At 43.4% G+C, this 16,083-nt stretch overlaps 1 protein-coding gene across 1 annotated transcript in view; it reads right to left on the reverse strand.

Annotated features, from left to right (window-relative positions):
- CAPZA2 (capping actin protein of muscle Z-line subunit alpha 2) overlaps positions 1-9,899 on the reverse strand; it is a 98,449-nt gene extending 88,550 nt beyond the window's left edge. The window contains exon 1 of the mRNA XM_030216337.1: positions 9,896-9,899. Within this exon, the coding sequence (XP_030072197.1) occupies positions 9,896-9,898 (3 nt within the window). The 5' untranslated portion in view covers position 9,899. The remainder of the gene's footprint in view (positions 1-9,895) is intronic.
- Positions 9,900-16,083: the final 6,184 nt, after the last annotated feature.

Below are 16,083 nucleotides of genomic sequence, written 5' to 3' on the forward strand. Positions count from 1 at the left end.
TTGCTCTTCTCTGGAAGTAGAGAGGTGTGGTAGCCGTGTTAGTCCACTCTTAAAGGTTATCAATAGAAATCAAACAAAATAAAACATGGAAAAGAAAATAAGACGATACCTTTTTTATTGGACATAACTTAATACATTTCTTCATTAGCTTTCGAAGGTTCCCTTCTTCGTCAGATCGGAAATAAGCTCTGTGTATTTTACAGGTAATAGTCTATGTTGGGGGGGGGGGGATGTTAAAGCTCTTTGGGTGGTTGAGAGTTCTAGAGATATTTGTAAGGCTAATTAGATAGCAGCGTACTTTACTGCTGAAGAGCTATACACAGGGCGCTGCAAAGGTATTAGGTGCCCTAGGCAAGCCTTTAGCCTAACGCCCCCTCCAATTAACTTTGAAACCTCTTGTTCTTCCCCTCCCACCAAATTACCCCAACACCACTGTTCCCACAATAAATGAAAACTACCCACCCTGTCTCGTAAACCTACCTCCTGTTGTCTCTGAATTTATGTGATTCTGACAGGCTTATTCTTTGGCTTTGACTGCAGTCGCTCTTTGGGCCGCCCAGAAGCTGGTGCCCTTGGCGACCACCTAGTCCTATCTAATGGTTGAACCAACCGGTTTCTGATTTTCAGTGTTCAAACAGTAAAAGATTGTATGTTTATTTTTAGTCTTTTTTTTTTCTTTATTTTGTATGATAGGCAAAATTGGGGGGTTTGAAAGAGAATTGCTTTTAATTTAAACATAAAACCTGAAAAAATCCTGAGCTAAATTATTACCGAGGAAGCAACAAGTTCTTAGTTGTCTATTCACATTTCCCACCTCCCTCTAAAGCAGTAGAGGGAGAAGCAGTTCTTCAATGGGGGGGGGGGGGGGGGGGGCAATTGCAGTAGTATAACTTACATATCATTTGTCAAATCTAATTTGCATATTTTTAACAGGTGGCTGTGCCCATTTCTGGTTGCATTCAGCCAAACGGAATCGAGGATCCACCCAAGACGTGCCCACTCCAACCTGCCACTCTTGATGATGTCATCAAATGTGATATTATAGCCCTGCCCATGCACCACTCTTTTGTATAACCCCACCTCTAACAGCACCTGATTTGTATAATCTGCACCAAACCCACTCCTTTTTTTTTGCATAGCCGTGCTCCTGAACCCCACCCCTTTCCATGATATTGCAGGAAATGACATTATAACCAACAGGTCTTTATCTGCCATCATTTACTATGCTATGTTACAACACCCAGGCCACATCCCTTTTTCAAGATGGCAGCGAGTAGTGGATGCCCCGTGGCACTGAAGATCTTTAACCTTTTTAGCCTTTTCTCATATGAAAGAAGTTCATCCCCTTTATCATTTTGGTCACCTTTCTTTGAACCTTTTTTGCATCCTGACCATATAGGGGAGAAAAACTTCCTTATATGGTCAGGAAGTCCTGCCCAGTACATCCCAGGATTCTGCCATTTTGAAGGCAGCACTGAAGACCCCTCCTCCAACAAGGAGGTACAGGGAGGGAAAGGGGTCGTCTGCTACACCACCAGGGCGGATGGGGGGGGGGGGTAAAGGTGAGAGCCTATCTGGGCCATCAGGGATTTCTTTTGCCTTTTGGGGTGGTTAGGGTGCTGGAGATCCACCAGACCTCCAGCCCCAATGCCCTCGTGTTGGAGGTGGGGGGGGGGGGGGGGTTAGAGGTCCACTGGACCTCCAGCTCCCTGTGTCATTAATTCGGGGGAAGGTTGTGGGGGCTTGGGCGGGGCACTAGGCCACCAGGGACTCACTTTTTTTGGATTAGGATCCAGAGGTCCCATGGTCCTCAGCCCATTTGACAGGTTGGGCTTTTGACAGCACAAACCTGTCAAACAAGCACAGGAGGATGTGCTTAAGCACAATCCTCCCTCACTTTTCCCCTATGATCAGAGATAATAGCGTGCTTAAATTTGCATGCTATTATCTCTGATCATAGTGGCAGTATAGCCCCGCGCTGTTCCTGCACTATTTTTAGAGTGCTCTTTGGAACAGCATGGGGTTTTGATCATCTGCCTCCTAGTCCTGCCCAAAACACACCCAGACTATGCCTCCCCTTGTCATATGGATGTTCTTCAGACCTAGAAATCTATATTCCTGCTTTATAAAACTGGGATTTATTTATTTGTTGCATTTGTATCCCACATTTTCCCACCTATTTGCAGGCTCAATGTGGTTTACATTGTACCGTGATGGCGATCGCCATTTCCGGTAGAAACATACAGAGTGATGATTGCATTAAAGTTCATAAGTAATAGAATGAATTATGTAGTCTAGGAGGAAGAATTAAGTATTGTCCAGTTCTGGTATAAGTTTTGTTGTATTGCAGGGTTCAGGTGCTTAGGTTGGGTCGTTGTGGTATGCCTTTTTAGATGTCTAAAATCTGAACAGTGCTTCTAAATTAAGTACTTTTCTGTTACTCTTTCTTGTCCCTGCCATTTCTATCCAGACTTCTCTTTCTTGCCCTGAACTACTCCATCCACCAAATCACTCAGGCTATTGGGTAAAACGGTAAAGAAATGTCAAACTAAATTTAAATTTAGGAACATGTTTATTAAAGTGTTTTAAGCATTTATGGATTTTAATGTGCAGTAAACATTAGCATGCAGGGCAGGTGTTAGACATACTGGGGCCCAGGGCAGAAATTAAGGAGGGGTCCCCCTATCCACTGTCCTCCCTGCCCCCTTTCCCCAATCTCCCCATCCACCATAATTACTATCACACATAAAACAACTTTAAATGACTTCTTCACACACAAAACACAGACAGACCTTCGCCAAATACAGAACAAGAGATCAGAAATTAGAAATAGAAATTAGAAATAGAAATGCGAAGACCACATTTGAACTTGGAATCCTAAGAAGTTAAATTAGGTAAGTACTGTAATACTGAAGAAATAAAAACAGAAGTGCATAATCATAGCGGGCACTCACCCCCACCCTCTACTTTGGGTTTAGGCCCTCCAAAATTAGCCGTCTTCCTTGCTGTGGCTGACAGGGATTCCCAAGCCCCACCAGCTGAAGTCCTTCTCCTCTGGTCCGGTAGCCAAATCTCTCCAAGCTCTGCAGCAGGAAGCAGTGTCTCCACGATCATGGAGGGATACTGTCAGGACGTGGGGTCTGATTGGAGTTCAGGGATCAAATTAGGAGGGAGTCTTGTCCATGAGTGATAGCACCCACCCCTTGAATACTATCCCCTCCCCCAAGATAAGTCCACAAGCACCATACCCTGGCACCCCCCCCCCCCCCAATACATCCATTCCTATGGGTCTCTCCTAGAAGTCTCCTTGGTGGTCTAATGGAGCAAAAGTTCTTAAAAGACTAGGATGTGGCTGGGGCGGAGCAAGATGGCGGCAGCAACACCACACCGCGAGTGACCTTGAGAAGTTTGCTGGAGATAAAACCTTTCTCAAATATTTTTCCTTTAGACTAGAAATATGTTCTACTTGTATTCTACGAAGCCTCATACAAAGAGAAAGGCATTTATTAGAACCGGAGCCCAGCCGGTTCTTACATCTACACCGACCCAACAAATGATCAAAGGATTTCTCGCAAGAACCAATTTGATAGCGTCGGGAGGTCCTGCTGAGCTACAAGCACAAGGAGAAGCTGAGCTGCAGGGACAGGACATTTCGTTGTCCCCCCCGATGCGTTCTCCACCGCCGCAACCGGCTGGGGCCAGCCATAGAGGTGAACCACAATCCCGCGAAGACGGAGGAGCGGTGTCTCAACTGGGCCCTATTGCGGAGTCTCCAGCCAAGGTCCTTTTACCATCTAAGGCTCAAATAGCGCCGGTAACGCTTGAGGCAATATGGGGGATATTCCAGACTGTCTTGTCATCAACAAGTAAGATAGAATCTTTTGTGAATAATGTTCAGACTTTATCTTCTGCTTTTGCCACGATGAAAAGTGATGTTACAGATAAGATAAACCATTTATCTGATGAAAATATTAAGTTGAAGGGAACCATTGTAAAACTGATACAAGATAATACTCTGATACATAGTAGATTGGAATATTTTGAAAATTTTAATAGGAGGTTAAACCTCCGTTTATTGAACTTTCCTAGGACTCGAATCTACACTCCACTGGAAATTTTTAAAAGATATCTAATAGAGAATTTGAAATTTTCTGAAGATAACATACCTCCGTTGAATAAAATATATTATCTACCAGTAAAAAAGGTGAAAGAAGATGAACAAAACCTTCAACAGGAGCAACGTGATCTTAATGTATCAGATCTATTAGAATCTTCATTAACAGAAATAACTGAGCGCCAAACTCTCTTGGTATCATTTATATTTCAGCAAGACTTGGAATCTGTTAGGAAACTTGCATTGAGGAACTTACAAACCCCATTTTATGGGAAAAAAATCTGGGTGTTCCCAGATGTTACTAAGCAGACTCAAGTTAGGAGAAAAGAGTTTTTGACACTGCGATCTGCAACTTTAGCCCTGGGAGCTTCATTCAACCTGAATTACCCGTGTAAATGTAACATCAAATACTTAGGGGTTAAATATATTTTTTTTAATTCCTGAACATTTAAAACAATTTATTAATCAGAAAAAGATAATTTAATGCATGCTGAGACTAGGCAGTAACGATTAGCCTTGAGCATTGGATCAGAGAGACAGAATGGGAATAAATGGTTTAATGCTAAGCATGGTTCGGGATAAGGTATCTTTCAAAGATATCACCATAACAGGGAAGATAGAGTATCCTGATAGTGAGGTTGCAAAAGAGATTGTAGTAGATCGGGTATCTTTAAATAACAATAAAAATCAGACAAAAGATTGCCAATTAATACTGTCAAGTACTAAGCATGATGTACTTAGGAACAACAAACATAGTTTGAAATGTCTATATGCGAATGCCAGGAGCCTAAGAAATAAGATGGGGGAGTTGGAATATATTGCACTAAATGAAAAATTAGATATAATAGGCATCTCTGAGACCTGGTGGAAGGAGGATAACCAGTGGGACACTGTCATACCGGGGTACAAATTATATCGTAGTGATAGGGTGAATCGGATTGGTGGAGGGGTAGCATTGTATATTAACGAGAGCCTTGAATCAAATAGATTGAAAATTCTGCAGGAAACAAAACACTCCTTGGAATCACTGTGGATTGAAATTCCATGTGCAAAGGGGAAAAGGATAGTGATAGGAGTGTACTACCGTCCGCCTGGCCAGGACGAACAGACGGATGCGGAAATGTTAAAGGAAATCAGGGACGCAAACAAACTGGGCAACACAATAATAATGGGGGATTTCAATTACCCGCATATAGACTGGGTTAATGTAACATCTGTACACGCAAGGGACATAAGATTTCTTGATGAAATCAAGGACAGCTTCATGGAACAGCTAGTTCAGGAGCCGACAAGAGAAGGAAAAATACTAGACTTAGTCCTTAGTGGTGCTCATGATCTAGTGCAGGGGGTAACGATACGAGGGCCGCTTGATAACAGTGATCATAATATGATCGGTTTTGATATTGGCATTGAAGGAAGTGAAACTAGGAAATCAAGTACGCTAGCGTTTAACTATAGAAAAGGTGATTACGACAAAATGAGAAAAATGGTGAAAAAAAGATTGAAAGGAGCAGCTCGCAGAGTAAAAAACTTGCATCAGGCATGGATGCTGTTTAAAAACACCATCCTGGAGGTTCAGGACAAATATATTCCACGTATTAGAAAAAAGGGAAAAAAGACTAAACGTCAGCCGGCGTGGCTAAACAGTAAGATAAAGGAAATCATTAGAGCCAAAAAACAATCCTTCAGAAAGTGGAGAAGAGAACCAACTGAAAGTAACAGGATAGATCATAAGGAATGCCAAGCCAAATGCAAAGCGGAGATAAGGAGGGCAAAAAAGGACTTTGAGAAGAAATTAGCGTTGGAAGCAAAAATACATAGTAAAAATTTTTTTAGATACATTAAAAGCAGGAAACCGGCCAAAGAGTCGGTTGGGCCGCTGGACGAAAATGGTGTTAAAGGGGCGATCAAGGAGGACAAAGCCGTAGCGGAGAAATTAAATGAATTCTTTGCTTCGGTCTTCACCGAGGAGGATTTGGGGGGGACACCGGTGCCGGAAAGAATATTTGAAGCGGGGGAGTCGGAGAAACTAAACAAATTCTCTGTAACCTTGGAGGATGTAATGGGTCAGTTCAGCAAGCTGAAGAGTAGTAAATCACCGGGACCTGATGGTATTCATCCCAGAGTATTAATAGAACTAAAAAATGAACTTGCGGAGCTACTGTTAGAAATATGCAATCTGTCCCTAAAATCGAGTGTAGTACTGGAAGACTGGAGGGTAGCCAATGTTACTCCGATTTTTAAGAAGGGTTCCAGAGGAGATCCGGGAAATTATAGACCGGTGAGTCTGACGTCGGTGCCGGGCAAGATGGTGGAGGCTATTATTAAGAATAAAATTGCAGAGCATATACAAAAACATGGACTGATGAGACAAAGTCAGCACGGATTTAGTGAAGGGAAGTCTTGCCTCACCAATCTAATGCATTTTTTTGAGGGGGTAAGCAAACATGTGGACAATGGGGAGCCGGTTGATATTGTATATCTGGATTTTCAGAAGGCGTTTGACAAAGTGCCGCACGAAAGACTCCTGAAGAAATTGCAGAGCCATGGAATCGGAGGTAGGGTATTATTATGGATTAAGAACTGGTTGAAAGATAGGAAGCAGAGAGTAGGATTGCGTGGCCAGTATTCTCAGTGGAGGAGGGTAGTTAGTGGGGTCCCGCAGGGGTCTGTGCTGGGTCCGTTGCTTTTTAATGTATTTATAAATGACCTAGAGATGGGAATAACTAGTGAGGTAATTAAATTCGCCGATGACACAAAATTATTCAGGGTCGTCAAGTCGCAGGAGGAATGTGAACGATTACAGGAGGACCTTGCGAGACTGGGAGAATGGGCGTGCAAGTGGCAGATGAAGTTCAATGTTGACAAGTGCAAAGTGATGCATGTGGGTAAGAGGAACCCGAATTATAGCTACGTCTTGCAAGGTTCCGCGTTAGGAGTTACGGATCAAGAAAGGGATCTGGGTGTCGTCGTCGATGATACGCTGAAACCTTCTGCTCAGTGTGCTGCTGCGGCTAGGAAAGCGAATAGAATGTTGGGTGTTATTAGGAAGGGTATGGAGTCCAGGTGTGCGGATGTTATAATGCCGTTGTATCGCTCCATGGTGCGACCGCACCTGGAGTATTGTGTTCAGTACTGGTCTCCGTATCTCAAAAAAGATATAGTAGAATTGGAAAAGGTACAGCGAAGGGCGACGAAAATGATAGTGGGGATGGGACGACTTTCCTATGAAGAGAGGCTGAGAAGGCTAGGGCTTTTCAGCTTGGAGAAGAGACGGCTGAGGGGAGATATGATAGAAGTGTATAAAATAATGAGTGGAATGGATCGGGTGGATGTGAAGCGACTGTTCACGCTATCCAAAAATACTAGGACTAGAGGGCATGAGTTGAAGCTACAGTGTGGTAAATTTAAAACGAATCGGAGAAAATTTTTCTTCACCCAACGTGTAATTAGACTCTGGAATTCGTTTCCGGAGAACGTGGTACGGGCGGTTAGCTTGACGGAGTTTAAAAAGGGGTTAGATAGATTCCTAAAGGACAAGTCCATAGACCGCTATTAAATGGACTTGGAAAAATTCCGCATTTTTAGGTATAACTTGTCTGGAATGTTTTTACGTTTGGGGAGCGTGCCAGGTGCCCTTGACCTGGATTGGCCACTGTCGGTGACAGGATGCTGGGCTAGATGGACCTTTGGTCTTTCCCAGTATGGCACTACTTATGTACTTATGTACTTATGTAAAATATGTTTTTGAATCTCATCTCCTGAGTATGTGAAGGCTCCAACCCCCACTCTTATAGTGGTCTAATACAAGTTGTATAATTTTTCTTTTATTTTCCTTTGGATTTACCACTTTGAATTTATGTACTCTTTTTCTTACTCAAGATGTAAAATGCTTGTAAAACTTGAAATTGATAAATAAATAATTAAAAAAAAAAAGACTAGGATGTACCCGTCCTCTCCTGGACTCTTCCATACCTACTCTGGGTGCCAGGTTACCTACTGTAATCTAGCTCAAAGGCAGAATGAAATTTTAATTTAATTTAATAAGGTGTTATTTATTATGTATGTTAAGTTACGCATGTTGCTGCTTGGAGGGTGGGAATACCCGAGCCTTAGTGATTGGAGGAGCGCTAAGCCATCAAGTTGCGGTTTGGTGCAGATGGGCTCGCTGCAACTGGGTTGGACACATCCTGCTGTGCGGTGGGAGCGTCCTGGTACAGCCTTTAGCGCATTTGTCAGTCTTGCTTATGGCGGTGGACTGGGTGCTTTGATGGTAGCTTTTAAGAGCTTACAGTTTTGGCTCGGGTATCCTGTTTTTGATTGTATCAATTGCAGTCATGTGTTGTAATAAAGCTGCGGCCTAGTTGTTCCACTAATTGCAAAGTGAATGTGTGGTCATTTATTAGTTTGGAGTTACTGCATGGCTGCTGCATGGCTCTTGTGTTAATTTCATTTTTGGTGTGCGTCCGATAATTATTTTCTGCCGTGCGTATCGGACATGTGCCAAGTGGCATTCAGCACGCGTAGGCCATTACTACCCGGTTACCGCATGAGACTTTACTGCTAGGCCAATGGCTGGAGGTAAGGTCTCAGACCCAAAATGGACGTGCAGCAATTTTCATTTTGCCGCACGTCCATTTTCAGCAAAAATTTTAAAAGTCTATTTTTATAGGTACACTGAAAATTGATTCTGTGCGTGCCCAAAACCTGTGCCTACACTACCGCAGGCCATTTTTCAGCGCACCTTAGTAAAAGGACCCCTAAGTTCCCTAGGTGCTGGGACAGGGTGTCACGGTTGCCTATATTAAAAGAGATTTAAGATATTCAACTGACTTCTGGCTGTTCAAGCCCCAAAATTAAGGAAATGTCTGAATCCTTGTGTAAACTTTCATTTAGATTAAAAACAAAATCTAAAAACCACTCTTTTTGATAGATTTGTTTCTCCTTGAAATCCTTTGGTTTCTTTTATGTAAACTGCTTTGAACCTGGAGGTATTGTGCAGTTTAGAAGTACAAAGTGTATGTGTATTGAATCTAGTTGTACCCCCGAGGTTGCTGACGTGATTAAAGGGGAAGTTTTTAGCTCCCAAAAGGGATTTTGATCTCAGGTATGTAACCACTTCTGTTAGGGACCCTTAGACACTCAGTTTTACATGGGTTCAAGAAAAATTTGTTGTTTTTAGCCCATTCTTGAATTGCTGTTAAACAGATAGTTTATTCAGGGCTGTAAATAAGTCTGGTTCAATGGGTATGAGTAACTGCACGTCATCCATGTAAATGTAGAACTAAGTATGGATTGACCAAACCAGCTTGGCTAGCAGCTTGAGGTAGATATTAACAAAGTAAGATAGTAAATGACGGCAGATAAAGATCCGTACGTTCCATCCAGTCTGACCAACAAGATAAACTCATTTACATGGTATGTAATGCTTTATATGTATACCCGAGTTTGATTTGTCCTTGCCATTCTCAGGGCACAGACCGTAGAAGTCTGCCCAGCACTGTTCTTGTACTAAGTTCTTGAGCTAACGTCGAAGCCCCTTAAAATTTACACTCCAGCCCATCCCTATCTGTTCAGTCACAATCAGGGCATAGACCGTAGAAGTCTGCCCAGCTCCCATTTTGTTTCCCAATTACCGGCATCACCACCCAATCTCCGCTAAGATTCCGCGGAACCATTCCTTCTAAACACGATTCCTTTGTGTTTATCCCATGCATGTTTGAATTCCATTACCGTTTTCATCTCCACCACCTCCCGTGGGAGGGCATTCCACATATCCACCATCCTCTCCGTGAAAAAATACTTCCTGACATTAGTCCTGAGTCTGCCCCCCTTCAACCTCAATTCATGTCCTCTAGTTCTACTGCCTTCCCGTCTCCGAAAAAGGTTCATTTGCGGATTAATACCTTTCAAATATTTGAACATCTGTATCATGTCATCCCTGTTTCTCCTTTCCTCTAAGGTATACATGTTCAGGTCAGCAAGTCTCTCCTCGTACGGTTTGCAACGCAAATCCCATACCACTTTTGTAGCTTTTCTTTGCATCGCTTCCAGTCTTTTTACATCTTTAGCAAGATATGGCCTCCAAAACTGAACACAATACTCCAAGTGGGGCCTCACCAATGACTTGCAGAGGGGCATCAACATCAAACAAAATACGTGATACTATCAATCCTTATTGTACCCCATAAGTCAACGGCTATGGTGGCAATGAAATGCTAACAATATTACTAATTAGGGGATAGAACTTTTGATTCCAGAGTCACTTTTAATATCTATTACACAAAGACTCCAGTATTTCTTTCAGTATCACAAAAGATTTTATTATATTGCAATGCCCCACTAACCCTTCTGGCACTGCTACCTAATATTAAAACCTCACTCATTCATTCATCCACTCACCTTGCACCACCTGTACTTGAATACAAACCAACCGTTATTACATTCTGAACTGCAAACATATGCTGTTTCTTATTTTACATATGTTTTACACTAATTGTACATTATATCAGTGGCGTTCCTGGGGGGGGGGGCGGTGGGTGCGGTCCACCCCGGGTGCACGCCGCTGGGGGGGGGTGCCGCGCGCGCCTGTCCTCTGTTGTTCCATGCTTCTTCTCTGCCCTGGAACAGGTTACTTCCTGTTCCGGGGCAGAGAAGAAGCATAGAACAACGGAGGACAGGTGCGCACGGCACCCCCCCAGCGGCGTGCACCCGGCGGGGGGTCCTTTCGCCGGGGGGGTCCACGCTGCATTGGGGGGGTGCTGCACCCGGGGGCGGGGCGCATCGGCGATCCGCCCCAGGTGCCAGCCCCCTCAGGAACGCCACTGCATTATATAAGTACATAAGTACATAAGTAATGCCATACTGGGAAAAGACCAAGGGTCCATCGAGCCCAGCATCCTGTCCATGACAGCGGCCAATCCAGGCCAAGGGCACCTGGCAAGCTTCCCAAACGTACAAACATTCTATACATGTTATTCCTGGGATTTTGGATTTTTCCAAGTCCGTTTAGTAGCAGTTTATGGACTTGTCCTTTAGGAAACCGTCCAACCCCTTTTTAAACTCAGCTAAGCTAACCGCCTTCACCACATTTTCCGGCAATGAATTCCAGAGTTTAATTACACGTTGGGTGAAGAAAAATTTTCTCCGATTTGTTTTAAATTTACTACACTGTAGTTTAATCGCATGCCCCCTAGTCCTAGTATTTTTGGAAAGCGTGAACAGACGCTTCACATCCACCTGTTTCACTCCACTCATTATTTTATATACCTCTATCATGTCTCCCCTCAGCCATCTCTTCTCCAAGCTGAATAGCCCTAGCCTCCTTAGTCTTTCTTCATAGGGAAGTCATCCCATCCCCGCTATCATTTTAGTCGCAAAAAGGATCACAAATCAGTCCTGCCAGCTCGATAGTCCTTTTCCTGCGGACGCCACGCTTTCCGCTTGGCCGCTGTAAACATATTGCACATAAACGCTGGATGACTGATCTTCGATGGGAAAACACTGTATATCTGTTAACCCTCCGTTGGCTGATTAAATAAAACACCTCCAATCATCTGTATATATCAAAGTACAAGTGCTGTGTGCTCGGTGACTAGCTCAACAGTCCACCATATCTGTCTCATATTTGTGCCGGTTCCCCAATGCAGGACCACATTTCACAAATCTTCCTCAGGAGGAACCACCATCACATCTATAACATTTTAAATAATGCTATTACTATCACCTTCAATGTTCCTCTTGCAGTATTATAACAATATAACAATTCAAATAACACTTACTTCCTCTACTCAAAAATGGCTGCATGCCAGATTGAAACTCCGTCAGGGATGGGCCGCAGACGCTGCACAGGAAATCACTGCACGTAGCAAGTCTACTCTACATTGAAAAGGCCAACTCTGGAACCCCTCCCACTACCCTTAAAGGGGAACTGCCTTACACCCATTCAACCTCCAGATTGAGCCCATTCGGGGTTACCGTCCCCCATGAAAAAATATACCGTTGTTCAATCACCAGCAAATTGGCACTAACATCACGACCCCTGTTAGATAAAGGAAAATGTGTTATGACAGCGCACTGAAGTTGCTCTATAGAATGATTACATTGTAACCAATGAGTAACTAAAGGATTTTCCTGTTTATTATGCCGCAAATTACTAATGTGTTCTGCCAAATGATTTTTAAGTTGTCTTTTTGTATGTCCTATGTAGTATGCTGCCAAACAGTATGTACTGTTGCCAATCTGATAGGATCTGAACCAGGCAAGTGCTATGCCACTGATACCTGTTTCTGCTAGTGTAGTGCCCCCTTAGTTTCAGCGCTGCTCTTTTTCAGGGGTCCTTTTACTAAGGTGTACTGAAAAATATCTTGTGGTAGTGAAGGCGCAGATTTTGGGCAAGCGCTGATCAATTTTTTAGTTTGCCCATTTTGGGTCTGAGACCTTACCGCCAGCCATTGACCTAGCGGTAAAGAATCTGGGCGGTAATGTCCTATGCGCGTCAAATGGCACTTGGTGTGCATCCATTACATGAGTCCGAAAATAAAATATTTTTCAGACGCGCGTATCGGACGCCTGCCAAAAATGAAATTACCGCAAGAGCCATGGTGTAGTCGGGCGGTAACTCCATTTTGGCGCATGTTGGGCACACATAGACACTTACACAGCTTAGTAAAAGGGCCCCTCAGAGCAATAGCCAGAAGAGCTGTTGTTCATGGTGGTGATGGAAAGCAAGTTCCTCTGAGAGAGAGCACACTTCCACTTTTTCTACAGCTGCTTTGAAGAAAATCAATTTTGCTTTCAGGGATTCCTTGGTTTTTGCAGTGAGAGAGACAGTCTTTGAGCTTAGAAAAAATTGCTTTATTGCAGAAAAATAAGCTTTAACCCTGTGTTAACAATCGATCACTAACACTGCTCAATGAATTTCGCAGTTAACGTTTCCAAGAAATCCTGCAGGACCCAGAACTTTTCCACCCAAACTTGTAAACCCAGCTACAACTGTTGAAGTCAGATAAATATGAACGTATTGCTAACAAATTCTCAATTCCCTTTCTTTTCCCCCAAACCAAAAATTTGCTCTGTGTAAAATTTCTTGCTTTCTCTCTCCAGCCCAACAAAGGAACACATTACCCCAACTGCTTCAAGGACAGCAAATTCTGTTAAGTTTTCCAAATTAACAGCGTGAGTACTCAGCTTTAATTATTTTTTAAAAAGTCTCAAAAAATGGAAAAGAAAAATAAAATGTGTGCACACAAAAAAATCCCAGAGAGAATGGAAACCTCTTTGTTTGCTGGCTCGCCACTTGCTTTCAATGGGTACCCTCCTGACAGACCAGGATCAATAGGAACCAGGACTACAGGAACCAGGGTGGCAACTGGAAAATAACCACTGGAACAGGACTCAGGTCTCCAGCAGAAGATTCACCACCTACTGCCTAGCTCATAAAAACCAATAAAGAAGGCCCTCTCTGCCTTTGTGGTGCAATCTGAGTGTTGCTGTCTCTTCTTTTCTGGAACCTTAATGTACTACCTAATTCCCCAAACACTAAATCCAAAAGACAGTGGGTGATTCATGTAGATTGTAAGACAGTGAATTAGAAATGGAGAGGGAGAGGACCTCAGACTGGTGATATCTTTAATCAATAAGATTGCATAGATATGATCACCATAATATAATCACTGGTCCTCTACCAACCTCCTCCCTGGGTATTCAATCATGTGCTTATAGTGCATACATATTGTAAAAAACAGCCATAGTGCAAAACATTGTTGTCAAACACAGCTACTTAGCTTGTTGCGACTCAAACCAGGGCCTCCCCAATGGTCCCGTTTCGCCAACTTGGGCTTCGTCAGGGGAAGAGCACCCCGCAACACCAAACTATGGCAAAAACCCCAGCAAGACTGCCTAGACAGCTGGCTGGGATGTTTGCCATAGTTTGGTGTTGGGGGGGTGCTCTTCCCCTGACGAAGCCCAAGTTGGCGAAACGGGACCATTGGGGAGGCCCTGGTTTGAGTCGCAACAAGCTAAGTAGCTGTGTTACAAGAAATGATTTATCTTGGGGGAAGAGCTCTAGAGCACTTGCTAATGTTTATAATTTTTAAGAGCAGGCGCTGTATTCATAAGTTTTAGGATATTAATTTCTCCACCACTTACCTATAAGGTAAGACGATTCACAATTACACTGAATGAAAGAAATTAAGTATATTTATTGGATTACATTAACCTGCATTACCATGTTTAAGAAAGAACAGGAACACTATATATTTAGATTCAAAAGGGTTTATTAAGTTACAATTTTAGCAATGTTGCAGCGAGAGATGAGTCTTAAGAGATCTTACAGAGAATCTGTGCTTAAGTAAGGTAAATATGAATTATTAGTTACTTACAAGTCCCTGTTACAAAGCTGAGTGATGAGCACATGGCACATAGTTACAGGAGAGAAGGGTAGAGCTGTAGGTCCCCAGAGCAGCAGATCCCAAAAAGAAGCAGGTCCCAAGAGCGCAGCTGGGCTATTTCCAGGCTTTTTATAGTTAGCAGAGAATCATGGTGGGCGCATGTCCTGGATCATTTGCTTTCTGGTTTGCACTGGATATTTTGCAAGGCATTATGGTTATTGTAGTCTGTTCACATGATCACATTATAAGTCTTTCCTTTCTGCACATGTCTTGGCGTCTTCGTGTCTGATAGCTGATGGGAGGGGGCAGGTATACCTCTGATGACAGGCAAATGTTTTGTTTATGGTTTTCCTCTGAGTTCTTTGTTGTCAATAGCTGGAGTTACGCCTTCCCAGACCTTCTGTCTGCAATTGTGTTTTGATGTTGGTGAGCCTTCAGGTACCCACCTTAGTCATACTTTTGTTACCAGTCCTTCAAGTGGGAGGAGAAGGAAGTTTTATATCTCTGTGAAGCAGTGCCCTTTTGTCTCTGTTAAATGTTCCCAAAAGTTTCCCAGGAAAAGGGAGGGGGGAAGATGGGCTTGAAATGAGAGCCAGTTTCTGCTGCAGTTTCAAATATATTTTTAAAGCTGTATTTTTGTATTGCTATATACAGTGGTGGAAATAAGTATTTGATCCCTTGCTGATTTTGTAAGTTTGCCCACTGACAAAGACATGAGCAGCCCATAATTGAAGGGTAGGTTATTGGTAACAGTGAGAGATAGCACATCACAAATTAAATCCGGAAAATCACATTGTGGAAAGTATATGAATTTATTTGCATTCTGCAGAGGGAAATAAGTATTTAATCCCTCTGGCAAACAAGACCTAATACTTGGTGGCAAAACCCTTGTTGGCAAGCACAGCGGTCAGACGTCTTCTGTAGTTGATGATGAGGTTTGCACACATGTCAGGAGGAATTTTGGTCCACTCCTCTTTGCAGATCATCTCTAAATCATTAAGAGTTCTGGGCTGTCGCTTGGCAACTCGCAGCTTCAGCTCCCTCCATAAGTTTTCAATGGGATTAAGGTCTGGTGACTGGCTAGGCCACTCCATGACCCTAATGTGCTTCTTCCTGAGCCACTCCTTTGTTGCCTTGGCTGTATGTTTTGGGTCATTGTCGTGCTGGAAGACCCAGCCACGACCCATTTTTAAGGCCCTGGCGGAGGGAAGGAGGTTGTCACTCAGAATTGTACGGTACATGGCCCCATCCATTCTCCCATTGATGCGGTGAAGTAGTCCTGTGCCCTTAGCAGAGAAACACCCCCAAAACATAACATTTCCACCTCCATGCTTGACAGTGGGGACGGTGTTCTTTGGGTCATAGGCAGCATTTCTCTTCCTCCAAACACGGCGAGTTGAGTTCATGCCAAAGAGCTCAATTTTTGTCTCATCTGACCACAGCACCTTCTCCCAATCACTCTCGGCATCATCCAGGTGTTCACTGGCAAACTTCAGACGGGCCGTCACATGTGCCTTCCGGAGCAGGGGGACCTTGCGGGCACTGCAGGATTGCAATCCGTTATGTCGTAATGTGTTA

This window comes from Microcaecilia unicolor, chromosome 10 (assembly GCF_901765095.1).
Source record: "Microcaecilia unicolor chromosome 10, aMicUni1.1, whole genome shotgun sequence".
NCBI lineage: Eukaryota > Metazoa > Chordata > Amphibia > Gymnophiona > Siphonopidae > Microcaecilia > Microcaecilia unicolor.